Source organism: Schistocerca piceifrons, chromosome 7 (genome assembly GCF_021461385.2).
Source record: "Schistocerca piceifrons isolate TAMUIC-IGC-003096 chromosome 7, iqSchPice1.1, whole genome shotgun sequence".
NCBI lineage: Eukaryota > Metazoa > Arthropoda > Insecta > Orthoptera > Acrididae > Schistocerca > Schistocerca piceifrons.
The window spans coordinates 154,696,068-154,711,893 of NC_060144.1; the positions used below are offsets into that span (position 1 = coordinate 154,696,068).

Below are 15,826 nucleotides of genomic sequence, written 5' to 3' on the forward strand. Positions count from 1 at the left end.
CAGACAGACGCAAGTTCAGCATACAGTATGTTGTGTACATAGTTCCGCGTAGTCAGCGCGTACAAAGCTTTCCCACTAGAGCGCGCCCCGCTAAGCACAACAGCGCAGGCGCAGCGCTCGTCCGTCTCCGCACTACTGCTGCCTTTGAGATGGATCAAATTCTGCCTCCGCCGATCCGCGTATTAATATGTAACGCAGGCAATGAGATTGCTGCTAACGTAGAACCTTTTCTCCTCTCAGATCACACTCGCGCAGTGATACCTGTACGCGCGAGGTATTATAACGACTGTACAGACCTCCGATTAGTCAGTCTGCATTTGTCTGCACCAGTCTGTACGAGTCTGCATTTGTCTGCACCAGTCTGTACCAGTCTGCATTTGTCTGTACCAGTCTATAGTCAAGTTTCAGTCTGCACCCAAGAAGATTATCATATTCCTGTACATAGCCATGAAGATAAATGTATAGACACTTTGTCAAGTATCAGAGATATGCGAGAATAAGATTAACGTACCAAGACCAAAGGAACTTCAGATTGTCAGTTGTAAATAGCATCCAGAATCAAGTTAAGTAAGGTTTATGCTTTTTATTATGTTAATAAATGTGTGTGAAAATTAATCAAGTTCTGTTTAAAGTTGGTCACCGTTAATCTGCTACTCTAAGCGTGCAAGTGGCATTTCTATCGTCTGACCTAACGGCAGAAGATAAACACGCCACGATAAGACCACGAGACATATTGCTGACACTCGCCTACTTCGTTAGAGCGACAAGTCAAATAATCTGATGGTGTGTGTACCGAAGGTCTTACGGTACGCACACCACACAGTACAAGTAAGAGCTTCATCCAAGCAGCGGTTCCGTGTATGACGTGTCCGACAGAGCAAGTGTATGGTGTAGTCACCACAGTTTACAGGGAAAGCGGTGGGCAGATTCCTGCCCAACCACAGCGGTAGCTAACAACAAGTAGGTTAAGAAAGAACCAAAAAGTCAAAAAGTGTACACACGTGTTGTATTGGCTGTGCGCAGAACCGCGATGGCCTTCGACTGGTGGATGACGGGCTGCCTGGTGGTGGTGGCGGCGTGGCTGCTGTGGAAGTACCTCACGTGGAGCTACAGCCACTGGCAGCGCCTGGGCGTGCCCTGTCCGCAGCCCTCCGTACCTTTTGGGAACGTCAAAGAGCTCATGCTCGGTCGGAAGCACTTCTCAGAGATCGCTGACGATATTTATCGGTAAGATTCTCACAACATTTTTGTACTGAACCTATCTTTGCTTGTCTCGTTACTTGTTTCAATGTGCTAAACGTTGGCTCCATTTAATGATCTGTGCCAGCATAAACGTTTTCATTTGATAACTCCCTATTCGTGTCATCTTTCAGTTTCTTTCAGTTCTTACATTAGAAAGTAACGCTGTGTGTGAAGACTTTCTTCCAGGTTAGATAAGATATAAAAACTATAACATTTTGGAAACTCATTACTGGTTACTTTGTGTGTATGTGTGTGTGTGTGTGTGTGTGTGTGTGTGTGTGTGTGTGTGAGTGCATGTTTTAATACAACTAGGCAGTAATTGGTAACGTAAAGTTGTGATGCATTTTCTTAAATGTTTAAAGCATATGCTCAAATAAAATGAGACTTCCTGGCAGATTAAAACTGTGCCGGACCGAGACTCGAACTCAGCACCTTTGCCTTTCACGTGCGAGTGCTCTACCAACTGAGCTACCCAAGCACGACCCACGCCCCGTCCTCACAGCTTTACTTCTGCCAGTACCTCGTCTCCTACTTAATCTGCCAGGAAGTTTCATATCAGCGCACACTCCGCTGCAGAGTGAAAATCTCATTCTGGAAATATCCCCCTGGCTGTGGCTAAGCCATGTCTCCGCAGTATCCTTTTCGCAGGAGAGCTTCTGTAAAGTTTGGAAGGTAGGAGACGAGATACTGGCAGAAGTAAAGCTGTGAGGACGGGGCGTGAGTCGTCCTTGGGTAGCTCAGTTGGTGCCGGCACGGTAGCTCAGCGTGTTCGGTCAGAGGGTTTAGCTATCCTCTGTAATAAAAAACTGAGTCAACGGATCAACGAACAACCAGAACAAGTTTCATAGGACGTCCGCCACGAACAAAGTTAACGAACGATATAGAACAAAAATGAGATTAACAACAACAAAAAATAAAGTTGGTAGAGCACTTGCCTGCGAAAGGCAAAGGTCCCGAGTTCGAGTCTCGGTCCGGCACACAGTTTTAATCTGCCAGGAAGTTTCATATCAGCGCACACTCCGCTGCAGAGTGAAAATCTCATTCTGGAAATAAAATGAGATTGACAGAAAATGGAAAATGACTACAAGAGAAATGAAAAGCTGTAGAAACTAAAAACTCTCAGATTTTGGAAACTCATTACTGGTTTCTTTGTGTGTGTGTGTGTGTGAGAGAGAGAGAGAGAGTGAGAGAGAGAGAGTGTATTTATAAAAATTGGTGTCACGTGTAGGAAAATCAAAGGAACCCTCAGAAAAAAGCAATTGAATTAATAACATTAGCTCAGACAGCGACACAGTAAAAAGTGTAAGAAGGTATGACTGATAGGTGGAAGGAATAGGGTCGGTAGGCGTAAAGCCCCACATGGGACAAAAACGAGCACCGAGTTTTCTAGCTGACTGCCATCGATACAAGAGTTGACCACCAACTGGCCAGTTTGTCTTATTGTAACCTATTGTTCCATATTCGTCCCGGCAGGTACTCCAGAAGTGAGAAAATGAGGCAAGTCTGCTTTTTACTACTTACATGTGACTTTTCCGGTATTTTACTTGAACATTGTGTAATGCGGCATTTGAAAAGAAGCATCAATGACTTAATCGTTGACACTACTGTATATAAACTTAACTTTAGCGTGGAAATAATTGTTCCTGTTGGTCCCCAAAATCAACAATGGAGCATTTCTCAGAAAATGGTGAAATGGGGCAAAAAATGGCTCTGAACACTATGGGACTTAACTTCTGAGGTCATCAGTCCCCTAGAACTTAGAACTACTTAAACTAACCTAAGGACATCACACACATCCATGCCCGAGGCAGGATTCGAACCTGCGACCGTATCGGCCGCGCAGTTCCAGACTGTAACGCCTAGAACCGCTCGGCCACTAAATGGGGCAAATCCCCGCAGATGTGATGAAGTAAATCCCCGTTAAGTCCAACAGTGTGACAACAATCCTTTCAGGATAACCTGTCAAAAGACCACATTCAGCAGACACTATGTCCGACCCCGGTAGCTGAGTGGTCAGCACGACAGAATGTCAATCCTACAGGCCCGGGTTCGATTCCCGTCTGGTCGGAGATTCTCTCCGCTCAGAGACTGGATGTTGTGGTGTCCTAATCATTATCATCACATCCCCATCGACGCGCAAGTCGCCGAAGTGGCGTCAAGTCGAAAGATTTGCACCCGACAAACGGTCTACCCGACAGGAGTCCCTAGTCACACGGCATTTACATTTTAGCAGACACTGTGTGAGATTTTCTCAACTGAAAATAATATTCCGCTGCCTAAAATACTGATTTAGGAGAAACTTTCTGGCAAAGCACTGAAATCTGTACTTGTACCGTCGACACCCAATAAAGAACGAACTGAAGAAGAATGCATTGGAAGAGAAAAGCATGCTACTGAGAAGGAAAGACTTGCCAAAGAAATATTGCTAAAGGAACAAAACGACGTAAGTTATACTTCATTACATTAAGGCCAAAAAGAAAGAAAACAGTTCGAAGTGCCGGTTGATTATTCTTAAGAATCGGATTTAGACTTTTCATATCATGACAGTAGCTCAGATATAGATACGAACTTCCTGTTTGGCGAAGAACTATCCAAAGAAGAAGAACACGAGAACTTCAAGGAAGAATCCGAGCACCTAACAAAAAACACTATTTACTAAGTATGTAGATAGCTTAGTCTCAGTAATTGAACTCTTTCATGTTACCCTACTAATCTTCCTTCCGTAGTGAAGAAAGTATTATTTTTGTGCAAGTATTTTAAAGCATTATGTTCAAATGTGCGAGACATTTAAATCCAGTATAGTCTTTGGCACTTCGTTACAACAAGACATCAATGTTGCAAAGAGTCTTTTCAACTATTTTTATTATTCAGCCATCCACTTTTGTCTGTGTTTATCTCAAAGACCCTTATCATGGGGCTTTACCCGATTTTGTGGTGTAAAATCCCGAAATTTTTGTTCTTGTTAAACTTTAAATTTCTCTGTATTAATAACGAGCTGAACTATGAATGGAAAATAGGTAAGAACCCAACATACTGTATCACTTCATTTTGAAATCGTGGGAAAATCAACCCCTCATTGACCACAATACTATAAATACAGAAAATGGCGGGGCTTTGCCACCACTTACCCTACAATCAGCATCTATCATAATTAATTGCTAAAATTTACACAGGAGAAAATGTACGATAACAAAAGAAGGACATGTGAAGTGCTTATCGAGCTGAATCTCCAATCTACAACTTGTACAAAAACATGATTTCTGATATAAAAGTCGAAGGACATTAAAGGTAGGTAGCAGTCTATCTTTCATGTTATTGGTTCTGTCCATTGAGCAATCAGTAAAGCAAATGTGAATAATTTAAGAAAAGGGATTTAAGTTTAGCGAGAAGGTATAAACGTTTAGAACTTGTCGATGACGTAGTTACTCTGTTGGAGATGATAATGCACCTGCAAGACGATTTGAAAGACATGAATAGTATCTTTTAAAGTGGTTATGAAATGAACAGCAGTAAAAGTAAAAAAAAATGATAATGGAGTGTATTCGCATTAAGGTAGGTGATGCAGAGGCAATTACTTTAGGAAACGAACGCTGAAATAGTAAGAGGTTTGTTATTCGAGAAGAAAAGGGTTATGTATGTAGTAAAATGGAGATCTACAATAGAAAGATCAGTTTTCTGAAAAAAGTTAATATCAAAAATAAATTACGATGTTATAAAGTTTTTTCTGGAAGTGTTCGTCTGGTGTATAGCTCATGTAGAAAGGAAAGGTGGAAAACCAACAGCACAGACAAGAGGACAATAGAAGCTTTGGAATGTGGAGTTATAGAAGAACGTAGAAAATTAGATGAGTAGTTGGGATAAGTAATGAAGAGGTACTGAACAGAACAGAGGAGGAGGGAGAAGTCTCGAATTAGGCAGTCGTTGTTTTGTGGCTTCAGACCTGAAGATGATGAGAAACGCAGATTGAAACTGACAACTCTGTCCGAACAAGCCTCGGAAGGCCCAACGGAACCGACCGGCCGCCATGTCATCCTCAGACGATAGGCGTCACTGCATGCGGATGTGAAGGGGCTTGTGGACATCACACCGCTATGCCGGCCGTTGTCGATTTTCGTGACCGGAGCCACTACTCCTCAATCCAGTAGCTCGTCAACTGGCCCCAAAAGGGCTGAGTGCACCCCGCTTACCAACAATGCACGGCACACTCGGAAGGTGACCCATTCAAAAGTGCTAGCCAAACCCGACAGTGTTTAACTTCAGTGATATGACGGGAACCGGTGTTGCCACTACAGCAAGGCCGTTGGCGATTGAAGCGGTAGTTGGTAAACTACGGACGGTGAATGTTTACTTAGTGCGTGTGACTGTTGAAAGGGTTTCACTATTTCTAGATCGAATCGTCAATGAGGCTTGAATAGGTGACAGAAGTAATGTTTGGTTGAAGCTCACACCTTGAAAGTGTTTGAATAGTTGTGTCTCGAAGTGATGGATCACAAATGTCAGTGAGTTCTGAAGACAAATTCTCATTAAGAGTAAAGTTATAAGGAAGATCACTAAAAAGTTATACAAGTCTAGTCACATACCTTTCAATAAAGTGATGTAGCAGGCCGAGTTTTGACATAATCAGCCCCGCTAGGTTTTTTTCCTTCGTCAGCTAGGTGTTTATGAAGTCCGTATGTGGATGGTTACTGGGGTTGATCGTTGGCCCCAAAAACACGTCCTTCTTTTCAGAACACAGGAATTCTTCCTGAGGACAGGGAGAAAGAGTCTGACACGCGGTGCGGACAGAGGTAACGTCAGAATTATATTCCAAAATTATAGGTAGAAGACTCAAATAGAATATTGGTTAAAATAATTCGCTGAAGATGTCTGTAGCTCTGGGCTCGCCAGTTTAGACTTAGCAGACGTCGAATGTCTTCTGGCAAACAGCTTACCTTTTTCTTTTTTTTATCAGACTTCATACTGGTTTGACACAGGCCACCACGAATTCCTTAGCTGTGGTAACTTCTTCATCTCAGTGTATTATTTGTTGGATATATTTCAATCTCATTCTTGTCCTACAGTTTTTATCTTCCACAGGTCCCTCTACTACCATGGAATTTATTCCTTAATGTCTTATCACACGTCCTATCTTCCTGTCACTTCTACTTGTCAGTGTTTTCCACGTTCTCATCGCCTCTCCGACTCTGCGGAGAACCTCTTCACTTATTATCTTATCAGTGTACTCAGATTTCAACATCCTTCTATGGCACCACATGTCCAATGCTTCGATTCTCTTCTATTCCCGTTTTTTTCTATAACACATGATTTTCTTTCACACAGTCCCACGCTGCAAACGTACATTCTCAGAAATCTCTTCCTCAAATTATGGCCGATATTTGATAGCAGTAAATTTCTTTTGGCCAGGAAGGTCATTTTTGCCTATGCTTCTCTGCTTTTTTATGCCCTCCTTACTTCCTACATCACATATTACTGTGATTCGAAGGTATCAAAATTCAGTAACTCTGGCTACTTCTTGATTAAGAGCTTGCGGCTACATTTACCGCTAATCTCATTTCCGTCACTCCTCGTTATTTTGGTCTTTTTCCGCTTTACTCTTAGTCCATATTCTATACTCATTAAACTGTTCGTTTAACAGGTCCATTAATTTTTCTTTGCTGTCTATGCAGATAGAAATGTCATCAGCCAATCTAGTCATTGATATTCTTTCACCTTGATTTTTAATCCTAGTCTTGAACATTTTTTTTATTTCCGTCATTACTTCTTCGATGTATAGATCGATTAGTAGGGATGAAAAACTGCGTCCCTTCCTTGCACCCTCTCCAATCCGAGCACTTCGAACTTGATCTTCCATTCTTATTATTTCCCCTTGTCTCTTCAACATACTGTATATTACCCATCTTTCCCTTGGCTTGATTTCTACTTCCCCCAATGATTTTAGAAATTCCGAAGAATTGTTACATATGTCTTCCACCATATTTGATCGCAACCCTCCCTTATTCCTATAAAGCTCTGACTCTAATACAGGATTCCATATGTCTTTCACACTGCCTCCCATGTCTTCTTCTATCACGTCATCAGACATTTCTTTCCTCTCATAGAGGCCTTCAACATACTCTTTCCATCCATCCGCTCTTTCCTCTTGCACTCTTAATGTTGACATCTTTGTTTTTAATTTCACAGAATGTTGCTTTGACTTCTATATATGCTGAATGAGTCCTTCGGACAACCACTTCTTGCTCGATTTCTTCGCATTGTTCCTGCAGCCATTTCTCCTTAACTTCCTTGAATTTTCTATTTATTGCGTTACTAAGTGACTTATATGGCTCTTTTCCTATATTTTCCTGAAAATTTTTGTACTTCCTTGTTTTCGTCGTTCAATTAATATTTCATCTGTTACACAAGACTTTTTCGCAATGAACTTCCTTGTTATTATATTTTTCTGTCCTATGTCCGTTTTCGTCCTTTTTAGAGATGTCCATTCCTCTTCAACTGAAATGCCGGCTGCGAGACTTCTTATCGCCTTAGCTATAACTTTTGAAAACTTCAAAAGCAACTCATGTTTCCTCAGCAATCCGGTATTCCATTTCTATGCACATAGATTCTTCCGGACGACTCTCCTAAACCTTAGCCTACTCTTCGCCATTACTAACTTGTTAACGTAATCTATATTGCTCTTAGGTGTGACATACGATCCAATTGTTGATTTCAGAGTCTCTATCTGATCACGATGTAATCCATCTGGCATCATCCCGTGTCTTCAACGCTTTTCCATGTATACTTTCTCCTCTAGTGATTTTTCAACAGTTTATTCACTATTGGAAGCTGAAATATACTATAGAATTCAGTTAGCCTTTTCTTTCATTCCCACTATCGAGATCGTTTTCTCCATTATATCTGTCTTTTATTCCTTCCCCTACTGCAGTGTTCGAGTTACCCATGAGTATTAGATTTTCATCACACTTTACATATAGAATTATACGTTCAGTATTGCCATATAGTTCCTCCGTCTCTTCGTCTTCTGCTTGTGTCGTCGGTATGTGTTTTTGAACTATTGTTATTAGCGTTGATTTGCTGTCGATTCTGATGTGAATGATCCTATCACTGAACTGTTCACAGTAATTCGTTCTCCACCTTACCTTCCCATTTAACCGAGCGAGGTGGTGCAGTGGTTAGACACTGGAATCGCATTCGGGAGGACGACGGTTCAATCCCGCGTCCGGCCATCCTGATTTAGGTTTTCCTTGATTTCCTTAAATCACTCCAGGAAAATGGCGGGAATGGTTCCTTTGAAAGGGCACTGCCGACTTCCTTCCCTAATCCGATGAGACCGATGACCTCGCTGTCTGGTCTCCTTGCCCCAACAACCCAACCCAACCCTTCCCATTTATGATGAATCCTACACCTGATGTAGCATTTTCTGCAGCTGTTGACATTAACCTATATTCATCAGACCAGAGATCCTTGTTTTCTTTTGATTTCGGTTCACTAACACCTCTGTACACCTAGACTTGGAACCTACAACGATGACAAATCACCGACGTTTATTCCTATTTCGTCTTCGGCGTCTGTACTTCGATAATTGATAAAATCGATCCCAAAACATCAATATTAATGATGAATTTATATCATGGTGTAAAAAGCAACATATGAATACATCATATATCACATTGTGACGTATGAAATGTTCATTGAAATATGATAAGTCTGAATTTGAATGAAGAACTAATTTTTTATCGGTTCCCTATCTCCATTTAAAAGCTAGCTTACAAGATCTTTTGTGCCCGATCGTGGCAAAATCGGAAAACAAACCGACAGCAGGTGTTTCAAGCATATGAAGTTACAGAATAAAAGACAGGTGCAAGGCCATAAATACAAAACAGAAAAGTAGTAAATCAATTTAATAAATATATACTGACCATTTAACACTATAGAATGTGAGGTAGCATTTAACAGCACGGGACGTTTCCATTCCAAAATTGCGAATTGTCCTTAAAACAAGTATATATTTTCATCCAGAACTAGATAAAAATATTTCTGGTGTTAATTGTACAAAAACTACCGGTCCGTTTGCGTAGTTCGGCGAAAATCTATACTTCATATCTAGAACATTCTCAGAAATGTGAAGGTTGTTATGACTTTCCATATAGCATTCTTCATGACAAGACGGACGACGCAGCTTTCCGCTAGTACTTTATTTTTCTTTTCTTTTTTGATCTTCCCTGCAGTTCCTATTTCTTTCATTTTTGAGTGTCGTATATTGTACTGTTCTTTTATTGCTTGTCTCTCAGCCACGTAGGCCTGCAGTTCATTAGCTGACATTTTAGCTGTCAGCGAGTTCAGCTGATACCTCAGTTTCTAATTCTTTATTATGTTACAGACCGTCGTATTACCAAAAACGTTCCTGTTCTGATCTGTAACATCTTGGGTAATGACCGAGTTCCACACGATGTAGTCCAGGGTGCCGAATGTTCCACATTCACAAGTGTGTGTGGAGCGTTGTCATATTTTTAATACGTAGATGGGACATGGACCATGGACCATGACCCGGCAGGTAGTGTTTAGCCCCCTTGGTTGGAAGGAAGTATGATATTTTCGTTCTTTCTTTTATGGTAAGAAGGAACAGGTAAGTTCTACCTGTTTCTACTCTTTTCCTAATTCTCTAACAACAAAGGCCTTTATTTTTTTTCCGATATGGCTCTTGTGACTAATATCTCTTTATCATATCACATTTGTCCTTTTTAGCCAATATTGTGCACGTTCTCCTTGGAAGAGCTAATACGTTCTGCCCTGGTTCACCAATTTTTGCTCATCTTTTGCACAATTGTACAACATACCCGTACGTAGATGTAAGAGAAACTGCTTTAATGCAATATACTTCTCAGGATTTGTTAAAAAATCGAACTTCAGAGTTTTACAAGCCTGTTGAAGGCTCTGCGAGAGCGCCAGCTGTTGAATATCGCATTCACCACAACCTGTTTAGGTGACCTCTCTGGAGGCTGTATTCTTGAAGGGCTAAAACGGTGCACAGTGAACATTCCCATCCCCAGGTTGCCTATCTATCGTCTTCCAAGCGCCATAAATGTTTGCTTTTCAATTTTTTTATATAATTACCAACCAATAATAAAAATATAAGACACGGTCATAATCTACTCATTTTGCGGTGAAATCTTATGCAAAATGTTTCACACAATAAGGGAAGTAAAAAAGTTAGGAACTGAATGTACAGGGTGGTCCATTTATCGTGACCGAGCCAAATATCTCACGAAATAAGAGTCAAACGAAAAAACTACAAAGAACGAAACTTGTCTAGCTTGAAGGGGGAAACCAGATGGCGCTATGGTTGGCCCGCTAGATGGCGCTGCCATAGGTAAAACGATTATCTACTGTTTTTTTTTTAGTAGGAACTCCCATTTTTATTACATATTCGTGTAGTACGTAAAGAAATATGAATGTGTTGGTTGGACCACTTTTTTCGTTTTGTGATAGATGGCGCTGTAATAGTCACAAACGTATGGTTCACAATTTTAGACGAACAGTTGGTAACAGGTAGTTAGGTTTTTTAAATTAAAATACGGAACGTAGGTACGTTTGAAGATTTTATTTCGGTTGTTACAATGTGATACCTGTACCTTTGTGAACTTATCAATTCTGAAAACGCATGCTGTTACAGCGTGATTACCTGTAAATACCACATTAATGCAATACCATAAATGCTCAAAATTATGTCCGTCAACCTCAATGCATTTGGCAATACGTGCAACGACATTCCTCTCAACAGCGAGTAGTTCGCCTTCTGTAATGTTCGCACATGCATTGACAATGCACTGATGCATGTTGTCAGGCGTTGTCGGTGGATCACGATAGCAAACATCCTTCAATTTTCCCCACAGAAAGAAATCCCGGGACGTCAGATCCGGTGAACGTGCGCGCCGTGCTTCGACGACCAATCCACCTGTCATGAAATATACTATTAAATACCGCTTCAACCGCACGCGAGCTATGCGCCGGACATCCATCATGTTGGACGTACATCGCCATTCTGTCATGCAGTGAAACATCTTGTAGTAACATTGGTAGAACATTACGTAGGAAATCAGCATACATTGCACCATTTAGATTGCCATCGATAAAATGGGGGCCAATTATCCTTCCTCCCATAATGCCGCACCATACATTAACCCGCCAAGGTCGCTGATGTTCCACTTGTCGCAGCCATCGTGGAATTTCCGTTGCCCAATAGTACATATTATGCCACTTTACGTTACCGCTGTTGGTGAATGACGCTTCGTCGCTACATAGAACGCGTGCAAAAAATCTGTCATCGTCCCGTAATTTCTCTTGTGCCCAGTGGCAGAATTGTACACGACGTTCAAAGTCGTCGCCATGCAATACCCGGTGCATAGAAATATGGTACGGGTGCAATCGATGTTGATGTAGCATTCTCAACACCGACGTTTTTGATATTTTCGATTCTCACGGAATTTGTCTGCTACTGATGTGCAGATTAGCCGCGAGAGCAGCTAAAACACCTACTTGGGCGTCATCATTTGTTGCAGGTCGTGGTTGACGTTCCACATGTGGCTGAACATCCCTGTTTCCTCATGTAACGTAACTATCCGGTGAATGGTCCGGACACTTGGATGATGTCGTCCAGGGTACCGAGCAGCATACATAACACACGCCCGTTGGGCATTTTGATCACAATAGCCATACATCAACACGATATCGACCTTTACCACAATTGGCAAACGGTCCATTTTAACACGGGTAATGTATCACGAAGCAAATACCGTCCGCACTGACGGAATGTTACGTGATACCACGTACTTATACGTTTGTGACTATTACAGTGCCATTTATCACAAAGCGAAAAAAGTGGTCCAACTAAAACATTCAGATTTCTTTACGTATTACACGAATATGTAATAAAATGGGAACTCCTATTTTAAAAAACGCAGTTGATATCCGTTTTACCTATGGCAGCGCCATCTAGCGGGCCAACCATAGCGGCAACTGGTTTCCCCCTTCAAGCTAGACGAGTTTCGTTCTTTGTAGTTTTTTCGTTTGATGCTTATTTCGTGAGATATTTGTCCCAGTCACTATCAATGGACCACCCTGTATATCTCTAGGTAGTGTTGTTGTTTACCACGTCATACACAATGGTATGGCGAGTTGAGCTACAGGGTGGTGCAGCAACTGTCGTCGTAGGAGAGCTGGAGGGGAGCAGAAATGATTAGCGAGCAAGTTAATACAATGAACGCAATATTAACTTATAAACCTCCAAGTAAACCAATACTTCAATATAAATAAAGCATCAAGAAACAGATTGCAGCTTTTACAGTCTCTCAAGGAGGAGGCTCCCTGATTAATTACGAATGTAGGTCTTGTAGTGTGGCCGCGCAAGTCGAAGTGGAAGTCTGAGCGCAGGTCGGCTGTGTGTGTGTGCCGCCGACCCTCTTCGGCCCTCCTATATTGCACAGTATAGAGCGCTCGTAGTACGAAGCAGCTGGAGCCATGGTTCAGCGGGCGCGCGTCATTGGGTCCGTTCGTTGTCGATGTCTCACGGAGAGCTGCAATTCCACTGCCAACATAACTACGTCGATAGGGTGGTATCGGTACTTGATACTACAAGTGTAACTCAGGCTGCACAAATTGCCCAGATCACATGTATCAAGTATTTTAGAATGATATAATCGACAAAATTTTACACATAATTTCGAACTTCTTTGAAATTTTTTCTCACTGGCGACCCACACAAAATAATGAAAATCGTTTACTCCATTTTCGATGTTCCTGCAGTAAAACATTAGCCATGACATTTAATTTATAATTTTTACTACTAATTCTATTCGCAGCACATGTTGCAAACGGTATCCACGTATCTCACTGAATGTATCAGCAAAATTATACCATTGTATGAAACATACACTCCTGGAAATTGAAATAAGAACACCGTGAATTCATTGTCCCCGGAAGGGGAAACTTTATTGACACATTCCTGGGGTCAGATACATCACATGATCACACTGACAGAACCACAGGCACATAGACACAGGCAACAGAGCATGCACAATGTCGGCAATAGTACAGTGTATATCCACCTTTCGCAGCAATGCAGGCTGCTATTCTCCCATGGAGACGATCGTAGAGATGCTGGATGTAGTCCTGTGGAACGGCTTGCCATGCCATTTCCACCTGGCGCCTCAGTTGGACCAGCGTTCGTGCTGGACGTGCAGACCGCGTGAGACGACGCTTCATCCAGTCCCAAACATGCTCAATGGGGGACAGATCTGGAGATCTTGCTGGCCAGGGTAGTTGACTTACACCTTCTAGAGCACGTTGGGTGGCACGGGATACATGCGGACGTGCATTGTCCTGTTGGAACAGCAAGTTCCCTTGCCGGTCTAGGAATGGTAGAAAGATGGGTTCGATGACGGTTTGGATGTACCGTGCACTATTCAGTGTCCCCTCGACGATCACCAGTGGTGTACGGCCAGTGTAGGAGATTGCTCCCCACACCATGATGCCGGGTGTTGGCCCTGTGTGCCTCTGTCGTATGCAGTCCTGATTGTGGCGCTCACCTGCACGGTGCCAAACACGCATACGACCATCATTGGCACCAAGGCAGAAGCGACTCTCATCGCTGAAGACGACACGTCTCCATTCGTCCCTCCATTCACGCCTGTCGCGACACTACTGGAGGCGGGCTGCACGATGTTGGGGCGTGAGCGGAAGACGGCCTAACGGTGTGCGGGACCGTAGCCCAGCTTCATGGAGACGGTTGCGAATGGTCCTCGCCGATACCCCAGGAGCAACAGTGTCCCTAATTTGCTGGGAAGTGGCGGTGCGGTCCCCTATGGCACTGCGTAGGATCCTACGGTCTTGGCGTGCATCCGTGCGTCGCTGCGGTCCGGTCCCAGGTCGACGGGCACGTGCACCTTCCGCCGACCACTGGCGACAACATCGATGTACTGTGGAGACCTCACGCCCCACGTGTTGAGCAATTCGGCGGTACGTCCACCCGGCCTCCCGCATGCCCACTATACGCCCTCGCTCAAAGTCCGTCAACTGCACATACGGTTCACGTCCACGCTGTCGCGGCATGCTGCCAGTGTTAAAGACTGCTATGGAGCTCCGTATGCCACGGCAAACTGGCTGACACTGACGGTGGCGGTGCACAAATGCTGCGCAGCTAGCGCCATTCGACGGCCAACACCGCGGTTCCTGGTGTGTTCGCTGTGCCGTGCGTGTGATCATTGCTTGTACAGCCCTCTCGCAGTGTCCGGAGCAAGTATGGTGGGTCTGACACACCGGTGTCAATGTGTTCTTTTTTCCATTTCCAGGAGTGTAGTTTAGGACATATGTCGTTTTATTCTTGAAGGTCCAATTCCTCAAAGACTCTGTGGAGTGTTTGGGTGGGAGAGTTGTAAAACAGAGCCCGAAAATTGCATATGACTAGGGTTCTTTGGTTTTAGTGGGTACAGTGTCGAGCGCTATATGTTGTGACTGTACAGGCAGATGGACGGCCAGCCCTTCTGCGGCTTCTACCGGGTACGGCAGCCGGTGCTGCTGGTGAGGGATCCAGAGCTGGCACGCGCCGTGATGATCCGAGACTTTGCCGCATTCCACGACAACAACCTCTATATCAACGAGGAGCTCGACCCAATTCTGGCGAGGAACCCTTTCTTTATGAGAGGTGAACCGTAAGTACAACTTTGTATTGTCAAGCAACCGTGTGAAATCTAGTGAAGTGACGCAGCCTCACTTGCTGTAGCATCACTCCCTAAATAATTAGTTTTCTTCTTCTTTCGGCCTCTCTATTTCATTCGTGATCTATGTACTGTGAATATACGGAAACTCCACTTTGTTATTGGAGCTGTTTTTTTTGTACTCTATTATTCGGAGTATATTTTACAGACAGCTGATGACAATAGTGCAAGTAGTTCATGTTCAAATATTTTCTTTAATGAAATATATTGTAAATTTACTATTCATCAAAATTCGATCCTGTTTAAAATAGCTAGTTAGCACCAGGTGCCGGACGGAGTGACCGTGCGGTTCTAGGCGGCACAGTCTGGAACCGAGCGACCGCTACGGTCGCAGGTTCGAATCCAGCCTTGGGCATGGATGTGTGTGATGTCCTTAGGTTAGTTAGGTTTAAGTAGTTCTAAGTTCTAGGGGACTGATGACCTCAGAAGTTAAGTCGCATAGTGCTCAGAGCCATTTGAACCATTTTTTCAACCACCAGACCGTTAGCGGTAGAATACATTAAACTTATTCGCAGTTGCGAAAATGAACAACCATCAGATGTAGAATGGAAAGACAACAGTGAAAAATTCGTCCCGGACCGGGACTCGAACCCGGATTTCCCGATTATCACGAGCAGTCGTCTTAGCATTAGCTATCCGTTCACGGCTCACGGTCGTACACAAACATCCATATGTCGTCAAGCATGCGACTATAACCTGCACTTGTGCATGCATTACGTACATTCCCGTAACGGTCAGACATTTTACATACACCGGGCAAGCGACTTTCAAATAAAAAATTGTTGAAATGGCTCTGAGCACTATGGGACTTAACT

The 15,826-nt window shown here is 43.1% G+C and overlaps 1 protein-coding gene across 3 annotated transcripts in view; it reads left to right on the forward strand.

Moving 5' to 3' along the window:
- Nucleotides 1–15,826, forward strand: part of LOC124805101 (probable cytochrome P450 6a13) — a 147,582-nt gene that overhangs the window by 68,482 nt on the left and 63,274 nt on the right. For all 3 annotated transcript variants that reach the window (XM_047265544.1, XM_047265545.1, XM_047265546.1), the window contains exons 2-3: nt 1,024–1,227; nt 14,757–14,945. In XM_047265544.1, coding sequence (XP_047121500.1) covers nt 1,031–1,227; nt 14,757–14,945 — 386 coding nt within the window. In that variant the 5' untranslated portion in view covers nt 1,024–1,030. The remainder of the gene's footprint in view (nt 1–1,023; nt 1,228–14,756; nt 14,946–15,826) is intronic.